The sequence below is a fragment of the Drosophila subpulchrella genome, chromosome 2L (assembly GCF_014743375.2).
Source record: "Drosophila subpulchrella strain 33 F10 #4 breed RU33 chromosome 2L, RU_Dsub_v1.1 Primary Assembly, whole genome shotgun sequence".
Taxonomy (NCBI): Eukaryota; Metazoa; Arthropoda; class Insecta; order Diptera; family Drosophilidae; genus Drosophila; species Drosophila subpulchrella.
In genome coordinates this window covers 23680729-23701516 of record NC_050610.1, presented here as the reverse complement: position 1 = coordinate 23701516, position 20788 = coordinate 23680729, and the positions used below count along the sequence as shown (strand labels likewise).

General features: G+C 38.4%; 1 protein-coding gene across 1 annotated transcript in view; it reads right to left on the bottom strand.

The window, feature by feature from the left end:
- The window catches only part of LOC119547092 (neural cell adhesion molecule 1), a 73863-nt gene that overhangs the window by 34143 nt on the left and 18932 nt on the right, over positions 1-20788 (bottom strand). Inside the window, exons 3-7 of the mRNA XM_037853791.1 lie at positions 5809-5935; positions 2975-3092; positions 1043-1136; positions 816-929; positions 253-456 (exon numbers count right to left, since the gene is read on the bottom strand). Of these exons, the coding sequence (XP_037709719.1) occupies positions 253-456; positions 816-929; positions 1043-1136; positions 2975-3092; positions 5809-5935 (657 nt within the window). The remainder of the gene's footprint in view (positions 1-252; positions 457-815; positions 930-1042; positions 1137-2974; positions 3093-5808; positions 5936-20788) is intronic.

Below are 20788 nucleotides of genomic sequence, written 5' to 3'. Positions count from 1 at the left end.
GAAAAACTGTCCTGATAATACTATGGATAGTTTTGTTTTATACAAGTTTTCTTTATATTTTCTTTTCTTACCCTTGCAGGAGTATAAGATATTAATTTGTCTGAAAACTCTCTTTAATCACACTGTTCCTGTTTTCTTTTAGGACTTAAGTAACTGGCTGGCTTGTGGTTTTCATTTTAGACCATCAGACCTTCGACAAATGTATTAGGGCCATGGGTTCGGAGGTTCCCTGTTCCAATCAACGCTACTTACAGTGCATATCCAGTATGAAGCTCTTCTCCTTGGGCTTATCTAATTGCGTATTCAGTGCCTGACATGTGAATACGGAATTCAAATCGTTGCGCTGCACCGACGGCCACAACAGACGGTTCTCGATAACATCGCCGGAATTGTGCTCGTTTTGATTGTCGACAAGCAGTCCATTTACGAGCCAACGGACCTGCGGTTGCGGCCGACCTATAGGGATACCCAAAAAAAAATCCAGAAAAAAATGGAGTTAGTAAAATGCTAGTAAAAACGAAAAATGGTGCAAATTAAAAAGTCAAGCTTGAAAAAATACCACAAGGCAAGCCGAGCCAGTGCCAAAGCTGAAAGTAGTGAAACCCAAAGCAGACTTTGTGATATTTTCATTTGCAGCACTTTTCCTTGTGCGATGTTTTTCTTTGCTTTTGCTTTTTTGCCGGTCAAAGCTTTTAAGGAAATTAACAGGAAATTGTCTAGCCGAGCATACGGATATGGCCAGTGTGAGTGTGTGTGTGTGTGTATAGGGGTATTGGGGTTAAGTTCGTCCTTTGTAGTCAGTCAGCTCAACTTACCGCCCACCACACGACAAGTGATAACGATATCATCGCCCTCCTGTTTGGGCCCCAATTGAGAGCCATTCAGCTGACGACCCCAACGGTCCATGATGATTGGCTGCTCCGGAAGTACTAAAGACAAACACAGGAAGTAGGCAAAAACACACATGGATAGATACGTTTTTCAATGACACTCCCGAATGCGATTCAAATGTTTCACAGTCCTTCATGGGGGCAATACTCACTTATTACTGACAAATTGAAACGGAAACTTTGCGTTTGACTGGTGCGAAAATCCACACGACAGCGGTAAATACCCTGATCATGTCGCTTGACATCCTGCAAAAATGGTAGGTTATTATTTGTGGTTTGTGCTCTGTGATGCAGGTGGCTAGGTAAATGGGAAATTAGCATGCACACACATTTGCCTAGAAGACCATATAATTTTCAATTATTGCATGACATTTGAGCTCTTGCGGTTTTCACTCGAGTGGATTTCAAAATGTTGCTTCTATGTCACTTTTTCTCAAGTGTGCTTGTGTGACGGTGCTAAATCTGTGTTGCTTTCAATAAATAGGATTTATCGGGATTGTTCTCTTGGCCGCCTGGCTCTTTCCATTCGAATTTATTCACTTATTAAATAATTCAATTGACCGAGACAGGACTTCTAACATTATTATGACATTTTCTGGTTGAACATTGCTCAAAGGCTTAAATCAAATAATTCTGTTAGTGTTAATTCGCTTCTCCAAATGCTTTTTGTTTATTTTCTAACAATTTAATGGATTAAAGGTACGTAAGAATTCAAAAAATTCAGGGGATATTCTTTGTCTTAAATAGAAGAATTTTAAATATTAGTTTTAAACGAATATGCAAAATACTATTCTGTGAAGTGTAAAATATTAATGACAAACTTCGTTCAGGTCTGTCGCCCAAACAAAATATTTTGCAGGTTCATTAAGTATGATTCTCGTTGCATTTCGAGGGTCTTTGACCTGCTTTACTAAGAAAAAACCCTTGAAAACCCAGCGCTTTGAAGTGATATTGGTGATATGGGGCGTATCCTTTCATGACAACCACTCAAAGGTACTCGACTCCTGCATTCGCTTGCCACTCATAAATAGCGTCAAGTTAATTGGCTCGCAATTGAAACGCAATTAAAATTAATTTATAAGCTTAGACCCCACCAACGGCCCACCCAGTGCAATTTTCGCACATAACTCATAAGTAATACTTTTTGCTAGACTCCAAGAGCATTTTCACCTGGCGGATTTACGGCTGCCGCCCCTTCGTGTGCATTTCACATTCATTTCAAAATGCAGCTCGTTAACGAGAACCCCCTGTTTATTGCTTAACTCACTTAAGACCTTAACTAAGTTGGCCTTTAAAAAGTCAAATGCCAGGGCAAGGAAACCCAAGGCGAAGAACTGAAGTAGCAAACACATTGCATAAGTACGAAGTACGAAGTGCGATGGTATGTATCTATGTATTGCATGACAGAAACGCTAAATCAAGTTATCTGTAAACATGCAAGACATTAATAAACATTTCGCGTGCGCCAGGCAATTTAACAACTTTTGATATCTAAATTTGTTTTCCACATTCCACATTCAGTTTCCTCGGCTCTTCTTAGCCATGTTTTCGCCATTGCTGCTTCCGCTATTTGGTTTTTCTGTTTTTGGCCAATTCTCCTTCTTTTTTTGATGTTTTTCTGGTACGCATTCCGGATTTTCATTTTCATTAAATGTATAACACTCATCGCTTCATTGGTTTTGTATCGCAAATTGCATTTGTCGGGGCAAAAAAAGAAATTTAATATCTAAATATAAAAGTTTTACTACCGATTTGTATTTGTATTATTTTAGGCCAACCTATTTAAATAGGATACTTTGTGCTATTTTTATTTACCGGTTTTTTTCCTTCATTTGGACATTTATTTATTTAAAATGTGCATTCATGCTAAAAGTTTTTTATACAGATAGAAATAAGCATGCCCAGTGGCCCAAAAAAGTCTGCAGAGAATGCATCTTTTCAGGTGCATTTCGATTGAATGCATTATTTAATTCCAGGTAATTTGAAATGTTAAATCCCCGCATTTATTTCATTATCCATCTCCACACCCTCATCCAATATTAATGGATGGTATGGATTCGGGATACCCAGGGGGTAAATCTCACCTTAATTTCCAAGGTTGCTGGCTGCGAGTCAAAATGGAATTTGGCACGTGAGCCAAAAACCTCCGGGGCTGACCAATGTCGGGGCTGGTTGAGGCTCTCCTTATCGCGCACATCGAAGCTGGGGGAAATAAAAGAGATGGGGGTACACAAAAACATTAAATAACATGAAGCCTTGAAAAATGTACCCGCCCATGCCCCATTAATATTTAATGTGGGCGGCTGCCGCGCGAATTAAATCAAGCCCCAAAAATTTCGGATATTAATGAAATCCATAGCCAATATAATTCCACCAACCCCCTCACACTCTTTTTCACCGCACGCCTCTGAACTTTTTGCACGAAAATTAGCGTAATTTATTTTGGTTTGCTCATTAGGCGGGTTGGAAAATTCAAGCCTTTCCAAATGCAATTTATGCTCTGCAGATAAAAATTATTTTTTGTTTTGTTTTTAGGCATTTTATATCTCAAATTGTTTTGCACATTTAAGCCAGCACTGCATTTAATGGCCCAAGTTTATGCTTCCTGAGAGTTTCGAACTTTCCAAGAGCTTCGGGTATTTAAAAGACAATATACTTGGGCATAAAAGCCAGTGAGAGATACCAAAAAAAATGCAAATGAAAAATGCAAAGTTTAGATTGGCTGCTTTTCTTAATTAAAGTATTTTTAAAGTTTGTGAAGCAAATAAATAAACAGATAAATACGTGCAAACAACAGAGCCGGAGGCTGAAAATCACACTCATTTGCAGCGATATTAATTGTGATTTTATTTATTTAAAGCAAATGACTTTAAAGGCAAATAATTAAAATACCTGAAATATTTTCACCTTTTACATGGGTTAACTCTGAATTTAATTTCATTAAAGTGGACTACGTCAATTAACATTTTTTTCATTCTGATGAATGCCTGAAATTTGAAACCAGACTGAGGTCTCTCAATCAGAAGAGGTCCTTTTCAGCCACTCTGTTGCTGTCTCCCTTCAATGGCACGGCTCTTTCACTTTCCACCAAATTGTTGCTGTTGCAGCCACTTTCGAATGTTTCTGCGGCGGCCGAGGGTTAAGCGCCCTTTTGTATGCAACACACAATAATTTATGCGGGAAGCCGTCGAACTTGCACTCGTTGCAAATGCAACAACTTAATTGCGGCACGGCCAGCAGCCGGTCGGCTGAAGTGGTGGGGAAAAGGGGTATATAACCCAAATTTTATTCCCTTTTTTTTGCTGCTCCTTTGCGACGCCGTTTTAATTAAAACCTAAAAAACAGTTGCACTTCGCTTAAATGGCAGCAGCAGGAGCAGAAAGTGAAATTGCGGAGGCACTCGCTCCAACTTAATAATGGTTCTCGGGGATCCGGAGCCTATGCAGCAAATGTTTATAGCTAAATAATACGCAACGAACTCGGCTGCCGGCGAACGCGACTGCATGCAAATTGAGTGTAATAAAAGTGCACCGGCGGCCCAAGCAGGCAGGGCTAAAGAGGAAGAGGCTCGCAGGACGAAGGACTAAGGACGCAGGATGGCGGGACAGGAAATAAAGTGCACTGACTGATTGAATTTGGAAATACCCTTAAGGCAAATCGAGTTGGCCTAACTGCAAGCGGCAAAACCAGCAAATTCCATTTATGTGGGTTAAAAGTTAAGGGTGCTCATCGGATAATATTAGTTCCTGTGGTTCTCATAACTAAATTTGAAAGTTGACAAGGTATAAGTATACTTATAGTGTTGGGAATTAGTTATCGTTGATCTATACTCTCTTTTAAACAATTTTAGTAACCAAACCTTTATAAACGTTTAAAAAAATATCAAAAAATATAACCTGTACTTATAAATCTGTCTATTACTATTTCATAATTATGAATATATTTAAACGGCGAAACTTACCAACTAAATAGATGTAGGTACAAAACAAAGGGCTCATTATGGATTATAACAATTCTCTGAGTTTTCGGAATTAAACTAAACCTGGGTATGTATTGATATTTTAACCTAAATCCATGTTCATTATACTGAATTATTTAAAAAACATTTTTAATAAGATCACCTTTGATATAGATATTTTATATGATTCTTCTCTACCATCTTTAAATGTTTCATATTTAAATGTCTGCTTGATTAAATGAAATTGATGATCCTAAAATATATACCATCTTAACTATTTCCAGCTGCAATATTCTCAACCTTTTCCGCACACCCTAAGATACTCTAAGCGAAGGGAAAAGCAATTATGTAGAGGAAAAAATCTTTGGTTGACAACCAAAGGGCGCAACGTGGCGTGAAAATGCCGTGAATGCAATTAGAAGCTAACACAGTGCAGGTTTTCCAGCCGAGGGCCGTCAATTACGGCCATTTTATTGGGGACCCGACTTCGGTTGACCCGGCCGGTGTGATCTGACCTGCGTTTACTTGGCCATTTTCCTGTAATTTAATCTTCGCAGTCCGTCGCCGTTCGACTTGAATATTTTCGCCCTGTACGGGGCACATAATTCCTGTGGTTTGTCATGGCCCGAGGTTAATCACTCTAAATTAGGTAAACATAATTAAGTTAATACCCAGGCGCAGACAGAGGGAAAACAAAAGTCAAACAAAAAAAAAGGGAGAGAGGGAGAGAAAAAACGGAAACAAAAACAGGTGGGGTGGCTAAGCTAAATCACACATCCTGCCAACGCACACACACACACAAGGAAAACACAGAAGGACAGGGGGAAATCATAGCATACTTATGTGCGTTAGCGCCCCAAACAATTTAAAAAAGGTAGCAACTCTCGAGACTCCCGTTTGCATTTAATTATATGTGAGACAATGGACCAATTGAGACCATGGAGACCCATGGGGACTCACCTATAGAGCGGTATGCCGGCATTATCGCGGAACCAGAGCACCATATACACATTATCCAGTGGCTCCGTGATGGGGCAGGGCAGCGACACTGATTTTCCCTCGACGGCCTCGATGTCCTTCGTTTTCACTGCGGTTCGGATCGGGTTCCGGGCAAATTATGTTGTCACGGTTTGGTCAGCATCATGAAAATAGAAAATAAATGCGTAAAATTTGTTAATTAAATGTTCCATTTCTCTACATGCGTGGCTGGCTGGCTGGCTGGCTAGCTGGCTGACTGCCTGGCTGGCAAGCAAAGCTTTTAGCAATTAAATGTTGATGGCGGCTTAATTCCTACGTAATTACAAATGCGTAAATTTGAGCCGTCCTTTACTCTACGGCCCCCAAACATTCCGCACCCATTGGCTTAGCAACTGCCTGCGGGCGGCCATGTTTATTTATTATGCATGTGCAAATGCGTGCACCATGGCTTTTTTTTCCTCTTTGGGTTCGACAGGCTTTTAGACCCTTTTATAGGATCAAAACTTGCAAAGCTTAACAGGCAATGTTAAGGTTTATGCTGGGCGAAAAATAACATCCATGGAATTAAAGCAAATACAGCTGCTTATGGACAAGCAGCTTCCATTATGGTAATTAGTTTGGTTTCATATACATGTTTTTACTAATAATATAATATCATTGCTCATTTTTTTTAAATATATTACATTTTAAGAACTGGTTGACGTATCACTGCGTTTATTTATCTTGCCTAGTCAGCTGAAATTTAATTGTTTCTCTCTTAAATTCCCCTATTTTATGGCTCTATGCGTCGTTTTTAGCTGCAACAACATTTTGGCATTGAATCAAGCCCCCAACAACAGCAGCAACAACAAGAGCTGTCACATGTGCTGCGGCTTTTGCCACAATTCTTGTTGTTGCTGCCGCTGTCCCGCGTCATCTCATATCAAATGTGTATAGATAAAAGTATATATAAATATAAATAAAAATGTCTGCGCTGAAAATATTTCGCATCATATCAAAAGCAAAAGGGGCCATAAAAAATCGTTGTAACATCCTTCAAAACGTCCTCCTCAGCCCCCTAAGCCTATCCCTTCGCGTTTCTCTTTCGCTTTTCCGTTGACTTTATGTGTAAATATGAAAAAATGTCATTTTATTGCCACAATGCGTCGAAATTTTGTGAAAATTTATTGCGCATACGCAACGTTGTACAATAAATATGCGCTTAAATGCCCCCCAAATGTATGGGTATGTGTGTGGGGATGAGGGTGTGTGTGTGTCAGTGTGTATTAGTATGTTTTATGCCTTTCCTGTTTGCTTAGCACTGCCGCCTTTGTGGACAAAGGCTGGCTCTCAGCCGCGCAACAGCAGCGATTCAAACAAAAAACACTTGAAAATCGAAAAACATGCGGCCGTCTGAAGGATGAAGGATGCCAACGCCTCTGGCAAATTCCTGGCGATTCTTTGCAATATTTTTGACAGATTTTTGTGAAAAAAAACCTTGGCTTATGCCATATTTAAATATTTAAAATAGGCTGGCACTCAGGCACTCGCCAAAAATAGCAAACTCATAAATAAAAAAATGTTTTACCAATTTCCATAAGAATGTATAACCCTATTAAATTTTTCAAACCAATTAACATTTTATTTTTTTTTAATTTATAAATAATATAATGTATTTTTCAATTTTTTGATTTTTTAATCCCTTCTTAGAATTTTACGAACCAAGTAAATATTCAATAAGTTCCTTAGTGTATGATTTTTATAATCCCTGATTAAAACACATATTGAAAATGGAAAACAAAAGTAGTAGTTGCTTTCAATTATTTTTCTCAGTACAACCACGCAATTCCCTAAAATATGTAACATACATTCGAAGATAAGCCATTGACACCCAATAAAATTTACCATTTAAGGAGAAATCCATCACCTTTCGTGACATCCATTAGTCTGGCAATCCCAGCTCCTTGGATTCCAATGCATTTTCTAGGCGATGGTGATGCTGCATCAAAGGAATGGCAAGCGAAATGCATAACGTTGGCTGCATTGCTAAACGACTGGAAACTGAAAACCGAAAACTGGAGTCTGAAAACTGGAGACTCAACCCTTCCCTGGCAATTTTCAAAATTGTCTACTCTGCTCGGCTGTCGCCTCTTTTGGCTGCATTTTTGTGTCGCCTTTGGTTTTGGCCTTCACTTAACTAAGGCAGCCAGCTCGACAGCTCGTGCATGTTAAAAGCTATTTAAATATGCTCTCTTTGAATGCCTTGATTGGCTTACTTGGGCTCTCTCTCTCTCGCATCTCGGGATGCCATTCCTCCTTGTCTGACCTCCGACCTCTTCTCTATCTGTGACCTCCCCACCCCTTTTGGCCGGGTTTTGCGTTTGCTTTCGCATTTGCCTTTGGCCCGCCTTGACTTGGCTGCTGACAAAAATGGAAAGAAAGCCAAATGAAATAACAACGAACATAGATGGCGAAGTGAAGTGCTGCAGCTGCATAACCTTTTTGCATGAATTAACCCCATAACGACCAATGAGCATTGACGGCTAAAGTGATTTTGCTTATCGAGATCAAAGAAAGCGATTATCAAAGCCGTTTTAGAAAAGTTTGCAACCATGCGAAGCGCTTGAAAGCCAGTTGGCTGAAAGCAAACTCTTTAAGCCATCACTTGAATTTTTTATGAACTTTTTATGTTTTCCGAGTTGAATATGAAAACCAGGGAGCTAAAATAGCATATATTTATTTATTGGGGAAAAAATAAAACAATTTGGTAACATTGAAAAATATTGATAAATATTATAAAATTACTATATTACTTTAAAAGATTTTTTTTACTAGATTCTATAGTCTATAGATCTATAGCATGAACTCCTTCAATATCTACTTAAAGATGATTTATAAATGTTTGGAAAAAAATTTGTTCACATTTTTACACCAAGTCAAAAACTTGCATGTTTTTTAGGGAATGAATATTCAAAATTACGACTTTTAATTTAATAACTATTAACACTTTAAAATTTAGATTCATTAAAAAACTCTGTAAAGCAGTTTGTTATAATAACATATGATAATATGAGAGTTCATTGATTCTTCCAAATTAATACCAACTGTCATTTAGCTGAAACCTTTCCAATTGCAGTATTTCATAGCATTTGGTGACCTCATCTTCTACCAGCAAAATCTGGCTAGTCTAGGGTTAAACTAACCTCAATCAGTATCAGCTACCGCACACACACAGATACACACACGCACACCAGACGCAACAGCCACCACAATGCCACGCCCCATCGCATACCAGACCGCCCCGCCCTCGCCCACACCACCGGCCACGCCCACTGGTAACACCCGCACTCAGAAGCTTTCTGGTGATGCAATTTCAAATGCAAAACTTTAATGGAATTTTGTGCTGGCTGTGTGCATGTGTGACAATAGTTTTGCACAACTTGACGCTCTCGCAACTTTTATGTCAAATGCATTTTGCACATATTTTGTTGCATATTTCAAAGTGCAGGGGCGGTGGGCGGTGTACGGTGGGCGGGGACTTCAGCACGAGGATTAACTTCATGTCAGCCTGTCTAATTGATATTTAACAAGAGGTCTCTAGCCGCCCAGTTATTTCTAGTCGCAGACATAATTGTCGAAGGACCTCGAGCCCTGCAATTACCTTTAATGGTAAACTTAACCATGACGCAACTGCTGGCGGTATTTACTCCGTAACTCCACAATACTATATATATTTTTCGGTGACATTAACACGTCACCAGACTGAAGCACTGCGGGATGGCAGGTAATTGTTTACTCTGGCATTTTTCGATTAATCGTCGGCCTCATTAGTGGTGAAAATTTTTATGATGACCCATGGGGCTAAAGGGCAATTGCAGTGCGAAATGGGGAGTGAGCATGAAATTTATATCCCAGCGCAATATCCGTAAGTCTTGGGCACCAGGGCTTTGCTGAATATTATATGAGCTCTGGATATTTTTGTAAAATAAGCAGCTAAGTCCCTTAAATGAATATAAATACATTAATACCATAACTATACAAAGTCATAATTAAAATACCACTTATAGCTTATTATTCAGGCCTTAAAAATCGTTATAAAATATTTAAACTCTATAAATCAAGTACAAAAGTCTTGGAGTTTTTTATTCAGTTTAAGGTATATTACATTTTGGTGAATATAACATGAGCTCTGTAAGTATTCATAAAATAGCATTGGAAACAGCTGTTAAGTACCTTAAATAAATATAAATTATTTAAGTGCTATAGCTATAAAACGACCAAAAATAATAAAATGTATAAATTATGTTAATAGAAAAAAATGTTGTAATAAGATGTTTAAATAAAATCTATAATTATAGTAGGCTAAATATTTTTTTTTTTATATGAAGGATATTGTTTAAATAAGATAAGCTAAAATAAGTTCTATAAAAGTCCTCTCAAAAATTATTTCCGGGATTTCCACAGCCTAATGAGCAATTTCAGACCACCTCTGTGCGTTTGTATGTCTGTTGACTTTTTGAGCCGGTTTCCTGTCTGTTTCCCGTGGTCGGCATTATAAAAATTACGAGTTTTATGGTGGGCATTAAGTTCGCTGCTGGAAATTAACGTATATCGTGTGGGTCCTGTGGTCAGGCAGTCAGTCCAATCCTCCTCTTTTCCCAACCACCAATCCCTCTCTCTCTGTGCGGCAGTGGTTATTTATTCTGACTTTTTTCCATCGAGTAGGATTATCTGAAGGGATTTTGCTGATATTCACTCTTTCATGGCTCTTATTGTCGGTGACCCACTATCTTGCATCCATATCAAGCGCTATTTGGGAAAACTAAAATACGAGGCAATAAAAAAGATGAACAACAGACAGCCAGACAGCAGCAAGATGGAATAAAAAGGTTTTGCTGCTATTATATTATATTTCAAATTTAATCAAATTGAAATTTAGCCAGGACAAAGGATAACGACAAATTGGCAGACAGCCAACATGAAATAGAATTTAAATAAAATTGGCAAAGAAAAGAGGGACAAAAAACCAACGCTGACCGGCAGCTAAAAATATTCAAATCTAATGATATTTTGACATAAAATTCAATTAAATTTTCCCAAAAACCTGTCATTGCATTTGGTACCAGAAATCAAAGTTACTCTGGGGGTATTTCATTTGGACTGTGATTTTTTGTAGTGCCTAAACCATACATCACAATTGAATAATATTTTCGTTCTGAAGTTTTGATTAGCAAGAAATATAAAAGAACTGATTTAATAGCTGAGTTTATGTGATTTGATTTTTATTCAATTAAGAGCCAAGAATTCTCTGTTATGAAATGAAATGACAATATTTTTCTGGACTTATTTCGCAACGAAAAAGGACTCAAAAAGCCAAGAGACAAAATGCCAGGTCAAATGCCCTTTGGCTTTAAACAGATATAGGGCCATAATCATGAAAAATCTTCACCAGAGAAAAAGTGACAGAAGGCGAATGGGATGAGAGTGTTCTGTGGAAAAATACCTAGAGTGGATATGACGGCAGCAATTTCTGTTGCAGTTGTAGCCAAATCACTTGTGGCAAAATTCAAAACGGAATCACTGCCAATCGGTATGGCTCAGGTCTGCCAAAATCAATACAGGGATCGGGGGCAGCATCTGCATAAACAGCATCCCCAGGAGCAACAGAAGCAATCGGGGGCAAACAACTAAGCCCAGTTTTATAATAAAGTAACAGAAATCTGTTGGATGGCCTCAACTATCCCCTCAGCCCCCTAATCCCCCTCCCCCCTGACTTTTTGACCTGACCTGGACCTGGACCTGCTCTGAACCTGCAACTTTGAAACAAGGCTTTGGGGCTTCCTGTTGTTGGATAGTTGCGGGCAAATCAAGTCACTTGTCTGCAGGGGCGACAGGGGCTCTTTCAATTTCATGCTAAACGCTGTGGCAATGGGGCATTTTTCTGGCCCGAGGAGCAGAAGAGCGGTGGTGAAAGTTCAAAGGTGTTGACCATGTTGAGGGCAAAAAAGCATAGCGAATATTGAATTTGTTTTAAATGGCAGGCATAATGAGACGACAGGAGCTGGGGGAAAAGTTTCCGTTGTCTAGTTTTTCCCCACGAACAGCCAAGCAGCAGAGTCCTGGGGTTCAGCAAGGTCCTGGCTGTGGCCAGGACGAACAATTTATGGCTCCTAGGGGGGCTTTAAATGCTACCAAAATTTAAATATAATTTGTTTAGTTGACTTTTGTCATGTGAATCGGAAATGGGAAATCTCTGATGGCAAATTTATTGGAAGTTGGGAGAAGATTATTTAGCAGTTACAATTTTCTTTGCTTAAAATTATTAATAGAGACAAACATTTATTTTATTCATTGAAAAAGAAATAAAATAAACCTAAGCTCCACTACAATCAATGCCTTTTATATAATCTTACATTTTATTTCTTATTGCCTTATTTTTTTGGCTTAACAAACTATGAGATTCCTTTTAAAATATTCCTGGCTTAAAATGCAATTAAAAACGTAAAGTTGTATCTGAGATTTTTCTAAGAAAACTGCTAATTCCCTTTGTTTATTGCAAAAACAGGCTATATTTCATAAGCCTTTTTGGGAAATTATTTTCAAAATATCTCGAACAAGATAAGCTGCGACTTTTCCTCGAATTCTTTCAGCATCACCCAGCCCAGATATCATGGGTGGATTTTGAACTAGGCCAATACAAATTTTACGTTCATTTCGCCCCGTATGAGAGCAATAAAGTTTTACGAAACAAACTTAAGTCATCATCTGCCCAAGCTCGTATTCCATCTCATTCGGGCTTTGGAGCAAAGTCTTTAAGCTGGTCGTCCTGGCTGAGGAAAATCGACTTAATAACCCAAGCCACCTGCGACCTGTGCCCCAAGGAAAGGTTATGGAATGGGCCAGAGATTTACATACTAACATACTACAGTGGTGAGCCACAAAATTCACCCAGCTCATAATCTTAAATCTAGGCAATATGATGAGTGAAAGAGAAAGGCCGACCGGAGTGGAGAGGGAGAAAGCGAGAGAGGGAGTGGCTGGAAAACTATGGGAGTTCGGGATCCAGGATGGAGAAAAACGAGGCTTTCGGCCCGGTTTCTGCTCCTTTTGGCAAACTCACACACATAATGATATGCAAATGTGCATGAATAAGTGTGCTGAAGTGTGCCAAGTGAGCAGACTAACACTTACCCAGACTCACACATACGCAAAGTTACACAGAGAAAAAAACATCATGATACCCAATAAATTCAAAAATAAATATCTTAAAAAATGTTGATATTTTTAAATCTGGACTAATGTTTATAAACCTATAATTGATCATATCAGGTTTTAAATAGGTTTCTATGTTTAATTGAAAGGTGATGTAATAACTGACACACTTAAAGTTTCTTATTACATTTACTATATTCTTTTATATTTAATATAATTAAATATATAATATATATATATAATATAGTTATTCTGTGAAGCCTCAATACTTACAATCAAATTCTAAATGTTACATCTAATCATATTTTCCCAGTGCACCCACAACATCAAAGCGAAGTCTAAGGCTAAGTCAGCTAGTTAGCAGCTAGTGGAATAGGAAAAGGAACTCCTCCATTGGGTTCGGCGTTAATGAAATGTGCAAATGTACCAATTGACCAAACCTCCGACCCCAAGAACCAGAAACCACCCCGACCAAAGCAAAGCCAATGCCCAGGGCCTCAAGACGCTCATTTAGTCATTTGCATATTAAAAGCTTTTGTCGCACAAAAGGTTAAATCAAAAGATAAAGCGTAATAATTTTTTGCGCCTTTTGGCTTCCTTTGGTTTTTTTGGTGTGGTTTGGTTTGGTCTTTCGTCCTGATCCTGGCCCCGCCCCTTTTTCCCAGCCCCCCGTAGTTGTTAACATGCGAATCGAGTCGCGTGGGTGTAGATTGGCTGCAGGGGGTGAGATGCGGCTGATGAGATTGGTGGTGTCGGCATGTGCGTGTCGATAAAATATTTCGCTTTGACGCTATGTAAACACTTTTGTGGCATTTCTGTGGAGTTTTTTCTGCGGGCCAGCGCCAGTTATGATTGAAGTATAAATGGGAAAGAGCTGGGGGAATACGGGCTGTATGACGGGGGAAAAAGTGGCAGAAATGCGAATCAGAGCACATTTGATGTAGTTGGCCGTTGATTGAGTATATGTGGGTTGAGTTCTTTTTTATGAACCCAAATTGCATTGAAATATTTCGAGAAATAACTGAAAGTTTTGGCAAGCTCGGGGTTTAAGGGGCGCAGTTTTAATTTAAAATTCCACAATTTCAAGAAATAGCACAAAAAACCATTGATAAACCAATATTAAAATTGATTTAAATTTGAATTCAATTTTGATATCCCTGAGACTATTAGCACTCCTATAAAATGGTAAACATTTAAGATATTTATAGACATATTTGTATGAATAACTGAAAATATCACTTGTCCTCTTCGGAATCTTGTATGTCACTTTAACAACTAGTCCTAAAGCGATATTATTGCTTACTATATAACAAGTGAATATGAGTCAACAAACATTTTGGTCATTTAATAGTAAGTCCCAACTCATAGTTTATTTCTACAGATTCATCTGTCAAAATGATATTTAGTGCAGGCTGAAGGCCAGCATAAGCTCTCAATGCGGTCAATGTTTTATGTACAATTTGTATCGATTTACTTGGTACTTTTATGGGCCAATATGAAGGCAACTGGGCCTTCGGAATATTACGAATACTGTCCACAATTGTTGTGTGTTAAATCTGGCGATGATCTGAGCAGACTTAAAATGCCACAACAATTGCAGACAGCTGCTGCCTCGAAATGCTTAGCTCGGCATAACACAGCGATTGTCAGCACAGAATTCCTACAAATATAAATACACAGCGGCTTCTATATACTTATATCCCATATCCATTCCATATATGTGTGTACCTACTTCCCTCTTTTATGGCCATAAAGTTCAATAGCGAGCCATAGACCCACCCACAGGATTTCTGCCGGCAGCTGTGCGAGCTGACATGATGAGCGATTTTAACACTTGTGCGGCGATATGTTTAAAGGGGCCGGGGCAGAAGTATTGCAAATATTCAACCTACTTTCCTGTGCGACCTTACCACACCAGCAGCCAGAGCACTAGCATCAAAAAGAAAACCGACAGCAAACACCGATGTGTAGTTATTATGATGGCTTTTGTCCCCCGAACGGCTTATGGCAGGAGGCCGGGATGGGAAATGCTGCGAAAAAGCCAGGGTATACCCGATCCTATGTGTGCCATTATGAAAGGGGAGGGATTTGCTCTTCCGATTGGAAGGGTATGTTAGCCTATGAAACCCTATGTCTCATCCCCAAAAAAAAAGTTTTTAAAGGATAGGATATAGGATATGGGATATTTCATAAATTGTATTATTAAGAACAAAATATGGAAACACCATTCAAAATATATTACCAAAAAAGTCAAACATTTCCAAAACAAACATACTATTTTTAAGGACTATATTTTTGGACCCATGACACTTGCATGATTTTTTATCAATGACATTATTTGTTTTTAAGAAAATAAATCGCAAAACATACAAAAAAAACTTTACAAAATTCAACGAAATTAGATATATATGCCTTATCTCTTAAAAACATATCCATTCAATTAGTCGGAAATCAAGCAAATGTCATAAGTAAGAATATTCGGTAAAAATAACTAAAACTAATTCTTATATTGATATTTAGAAAAAAAATGTTAATCTACTCTTTTTTGAAATTTAAATATAATAAGCAATAAATATTTTTTTAAACGGAAATATCTTGGAAAGATGGGATTAAGGAAGATGAATATCTTGAAAGTCTTGAAAATCTTTTCGGTGCTTTTATCAATCCTTCCTCAATTCGATTTCGAATTCCTGGCTACCCGTCTGAGGTGCAGGGTGTTTATCAAATAATAACAAAAATATAAACGCTTCTATTTTATTGTTATGTGTCAGCAATGTTGTTGCTGGCTGTCGCCGATGCCACCGCTGCTCCTGCGGAGTCGAAAGCCACATAACCAACTGGCAATGACATTTGACAGCCCACACACACTCACACACACACAGCCATACACACACAGATGCGAATAAGGACATGTTTACATTTCCAACGGGGAACCAGCGAATACATATAGCACATACATGATAAACAACAATAGCGAAAAAAATGAAACCAAACCCTCGTAAAAAAAGATAACAAGTTATGTTTTTGTTGTTCGAGTCCTTGGGGATATCCTTCTCAGTGGGCCAATGCCGTTGCTCCGAGCGTTGATTTGTTTAGCCCTGCTGGAGCTGCGTATTTGCTCAGAGGACTCCCCGAACACAATTATTTTTAATTTATTTGCGAGCCTTAAATGCGTGCAGGAAATCCTTTTAAAAATCCCCACTCTCGACGGGCAAAAAATATAAAAGAAGTGTAATTTAAATTTAATTAACTGTGGCAGCTTTGGGGCCCTGGCAAATAATTATAATATACTTAAACTTTAAAGCCAACCGTTAAGTGCAGAGCCGTAAAAGAAGGAGTGAAATTATATCGTAAAGAATAGGGTCATCTGCATCTGGTCCATCTTCATCCGAGATCGTAATTGAATCAGCATTAGCCGCTCTCCAGTCCCCCAAGCTCGTTTATCCCGTACATGTGCTGCTGGCCAAGCAGGATATAATATAGTTGAGAGGTCACGACACTAAAGCCAAACTAGCCAGCACTCTCGCACACATGAGACAGCGACTAACGAGGTCAATTGTAAGTTATTTCCTCTCCACCATCAGCACACAGGATATCATATAAAGGAGCGGCAGAATAGAAGGCAGGCGACAACAGAAAAACAAACGCAAGGATATGAAGAGTAAGCTGAGGTCCAGACCAGGAAATAGCCCGGCATGAATATCATTAATGGCTAAAGAGCGTTAAAGGTCATTGTTCCTGTTAGCCTTCCGCTTAGCGAAGAGGCAGTAGAAGTCGAGGAGAAGGGCTTAGCCCAGAGAGAAAAAACTAACTCATTATTATGATTCCTTTCCGGGCTCAGAGATGCTCTGTGAGGATATATGTGGGTGTACACTGGGCTTAGAGCAGGGGGATAAAGGTATGACATCTATAAAGAGCTACAGAGAAGTGAAACTGCATTTGCATAGAACCCAGACTCTTTAAATGTTATAAAAGGGTATTTAACACATTGAGAAAGAAGAATTGGGAATTTTAGGTATATTCTAAACTTCCTTACAAGCCTAATTTATAAAGCCAAACATTAAGTTTTCAGCTCATCTAGACCACATTCTTAAAGCCCTGTCTTCATAATTTCATTTATTTTTTTGAGCATGACTCAGAACTTCTAAACATTTGTCCTCAACATTCGACTCCCCATACAATTCCCTTTTCATAAAACAATTTTCACTCTGATGGAACAATTCTCATTTAAAATACCATCAGAAAAGTGCATTTTAAATTTGCGAAAAACAAAAAAAATTAAATGAAGCCCCATGCTGAACTATGAGTAGAGTGAAATTGTGTCACCTAATTTCACAACAGCTCTTGGCTACGCATCATTGCACAGGACAAATATCACACATACGCCTCGTATGACAAATTGTTAGAGTTTGTTAGAGAGGGAGAGAAAAAGAGTTAGAAGGAGACAGCACTAGGCACCTGAGCTGCAGAACAACAGGAGCAGCATTTGCATGGAATATGAGTTGCAGTTGCAGTTATTCCTGCTGTTATTTTACTTCACACGAAAAATGAGATTTTCCCTTTCTCTGTCGCTCAGACCAGACGAAGGATATAATTGTATGCATATTTAATAATTCATAACTTTTTCTAGATCACCAGAAATATGAATATTCAGCCAGAACAGGAGTTGACGAAAAGTAGGGTAGAACAAAGGCGCAGAACAGTGGTCTTCATAAGTAAAGTAACAGAAATTGTGAGGTATTTGATAGGGGAAATATAAATAAGTCTAAAGGCACGCAACAATTTATTTGAATCCGAAAGGCCAAGGCTTTTCTACAGCATACTTTAAGACACCTTTTCCAGTTATTTTAGAATTTAATTTAATATTTGCACCTTTTACTTTACAAATATGGAACTTGCTGTCTACTTTCAGTTAGAACTCCCCTCACTTTTGTCTTACTTTCTCTTTTGACTTTCCTGGGACTTCGTGGCAGCCTAATTTTCGTCACCCCTTTTTTCCCCCTCTTCCCAGTGGCACATCCTTTTTAAAAAAGTTTTCCTGTCGTCAACATTGTCGCTGCTCTTCTAGCCATATCTGCAGCCACTATAAAACTATACTATTATTTCATTCTTTTTGAGTTTCAATTGTTTAAATTTGGGTCAATGTGTGCGCTCCTGCTCCCATCGAGAGAAAAATGGAAAGCGGCTGACTGACAGAGATTCCTCTTAGCTTTTGTCTCCGGGCGCCAAACAAACGAGCAACAAAAGGACATACGGAAGGACAATGGCAAACGAAACATTCCACATACGTGCTTTGTGTATATCAGTGCCAGGTTGAGTCCTACTCAGAGTCCTATGGAAAAAAAAGTGAATAAAACCCACTACGACAAATTTTATTTTATGCAAAATAGTTATGTGTGTGCGCCGTGGTACAATATAAAATTTTGTTGTAAATGTTGCACGTTTTTGAGTGGGTTTTTTATACGTTTTTTTTACTTCGGTTTTTGTTGCTGCTGATATATTGATTTTTGCATTTTTAGGTCGCACGATGTGGGCGGTAAAGTTAGACGGAGGTGCTGTGCGCGCCACACACGTTTAATGAACACAGATTTATGATACGAGTCACCAAACTTGGCTCCAACACGAATATCCTGGCCAGGGAATTTGGGTTAAGGTGGCCTCCACGCAGCTCAAATTCCCTTTAAAAATCTTCATGAGTTTCGGCTGCCTTCGAGCCAATCTAGGGTTTTCCATTTACATTTTTATCATTTACATTAAATTTATTTGTGTATTTCTGCGTTGGCCAATTCAGTTGCTTTGATCTTTTAGCCCCTGTGAAATTTGTCTTGAAAACGCCCCTGGCCTTTCTGACCCCATCTATAAGCCGAATAACCCCAAGTGTTGCCTACTTGCCCGCCTCACAACTCAACTCTAAGTGAACCTTAAAGCGTAAAAAGGCGGGAGCAGCAACTCTGGTAAACATTAAATAAATTTTTAATAAAGTTTTGCCCTAGAAATTGTTATTTTTAGCTGCAGACGCGGGCAGTGTCAGCGGGAGTAGTTGTGGGAGCAGATAAAATATGACATTTATAGCTGCCTGAATACGTAAAAGTTGAACGCACCCCGAGAGCTTGGAGAGCCGGCAGAATCAACAGCGAACCGAGTTTTATGTGGCTTATGTAACCCAGCGGGCGGGCTGAAGAATTTGATTGTGGTTGAATATATTATACATATATAATATATATACGCCGCGCTGTTGGGATGGATTGAAGCAAGTTTGTTTTACGACAAGGTGCAGTAATATGATGATGTATCCCCTGCCAATAGAGAGATGTAACCGGAGCTCGGGGGAAAAAGGTCCGGGTAAATCCAAATCATCGCCTTCAATGCATATTCAGGTGAAGCTACTTATTTGCATAGCCAAGCTCGATTCACGCATACATAAACATACCCCATTGGGCGGGAATCCTGTGAAGTTTTATTAAATTTTTGCCGCCTTGGAAACCCGGCACTTGGATATGCAAATTACACATGAACAAACAGCAGGAATATTATTCGAAGCTTGCAATCACACAGAGAGAGAAAAACATCCGTGTTCTGCCTACAATTAAAATAACGATACAGTATAAAAAATAGTTTATATACTACTATAGGTTTCTTAAAAAATATTAAAACCATCTAAACTATATCGATGAATTTTCAGGTTAAGATTATACTAAAATTACAATCTTTTAAAAAGCTTAAAAATAAAAATAGAAAGCAAAGCCTTTACCAAATTTTTAATCAATAAAAAAGAAGTCATTTGAAATGTATATTTTAAATATATCTAATCAATCTACTGTTAAGTTTTTTTTGCTAAGTGTGCACACTGCTAGAGACCTAGCGACAAAGGACATTTATGCCAACACCTTCTAATCAAGCAAAGAGCTTAAAATAAAGTAAAGCCAAAAAGAATGAAATGAAAGATATTATGAAATTTCAAACACACCCTTAGACACATTACACCCACACACTCAAAATACGAAAATAGCAAAAGGCACAAAGGATTTGTGTGTGGGGGTGGGGGTGGGGGTGTGTGTGAACATGTGTGCCAGCTCGGCAAAATGGCAGCCCTTTTTGGCCAAAGCCAAGCACCAAGACAGAGACAACGATGGTATAAATATATACAAGGCACACATAACTGTCAACCTATCCTTATCCTATCCCACACATATAGAACACCCCCAGCAGATCCCATCCTTTCGGTGCGTGTTTGTTAATGAAATGTTTGCCTTTCGCATTTAGTTACGCTACGTTAGACACTTTTGCTTATTAGTGCAAAGCGCAATTTAAACGTTGGCCAAGAAGACAAGAAGTAAAATGCTGCCCTTGGCCAAGAACGAATTGGGATACCCTTTAAATATCTTTGATCACTTATGTTTCATTGTACTAAGTATTTCTGAAAACGCTTAATTATATCTACAATATATCTTGCCTTATAAATGATCAATTTTCTTTTTTTAAAAAAACCTTTTTTTCAGCATCTGTCTTCAGTTTTTATACCATGCAGAATGGATTATAAATTATCAATTTTCCTTTGTTAAAAACCTATATCTTTTTAAATGTTGTGTGATCCATTTCTTGATTAATGTAAAATAATATTACCGACAAAAATGGTTTGAAAGTAATTAGTCTTTTTAGAATTTGTGTTATAATATATTCTTTAATAGATACAAACCACATTCAAAAATAAAAAACATGTATATTTTGTTCTACCGATATTCCGAATTAAGAATCTCAGGGTCCTATTTTT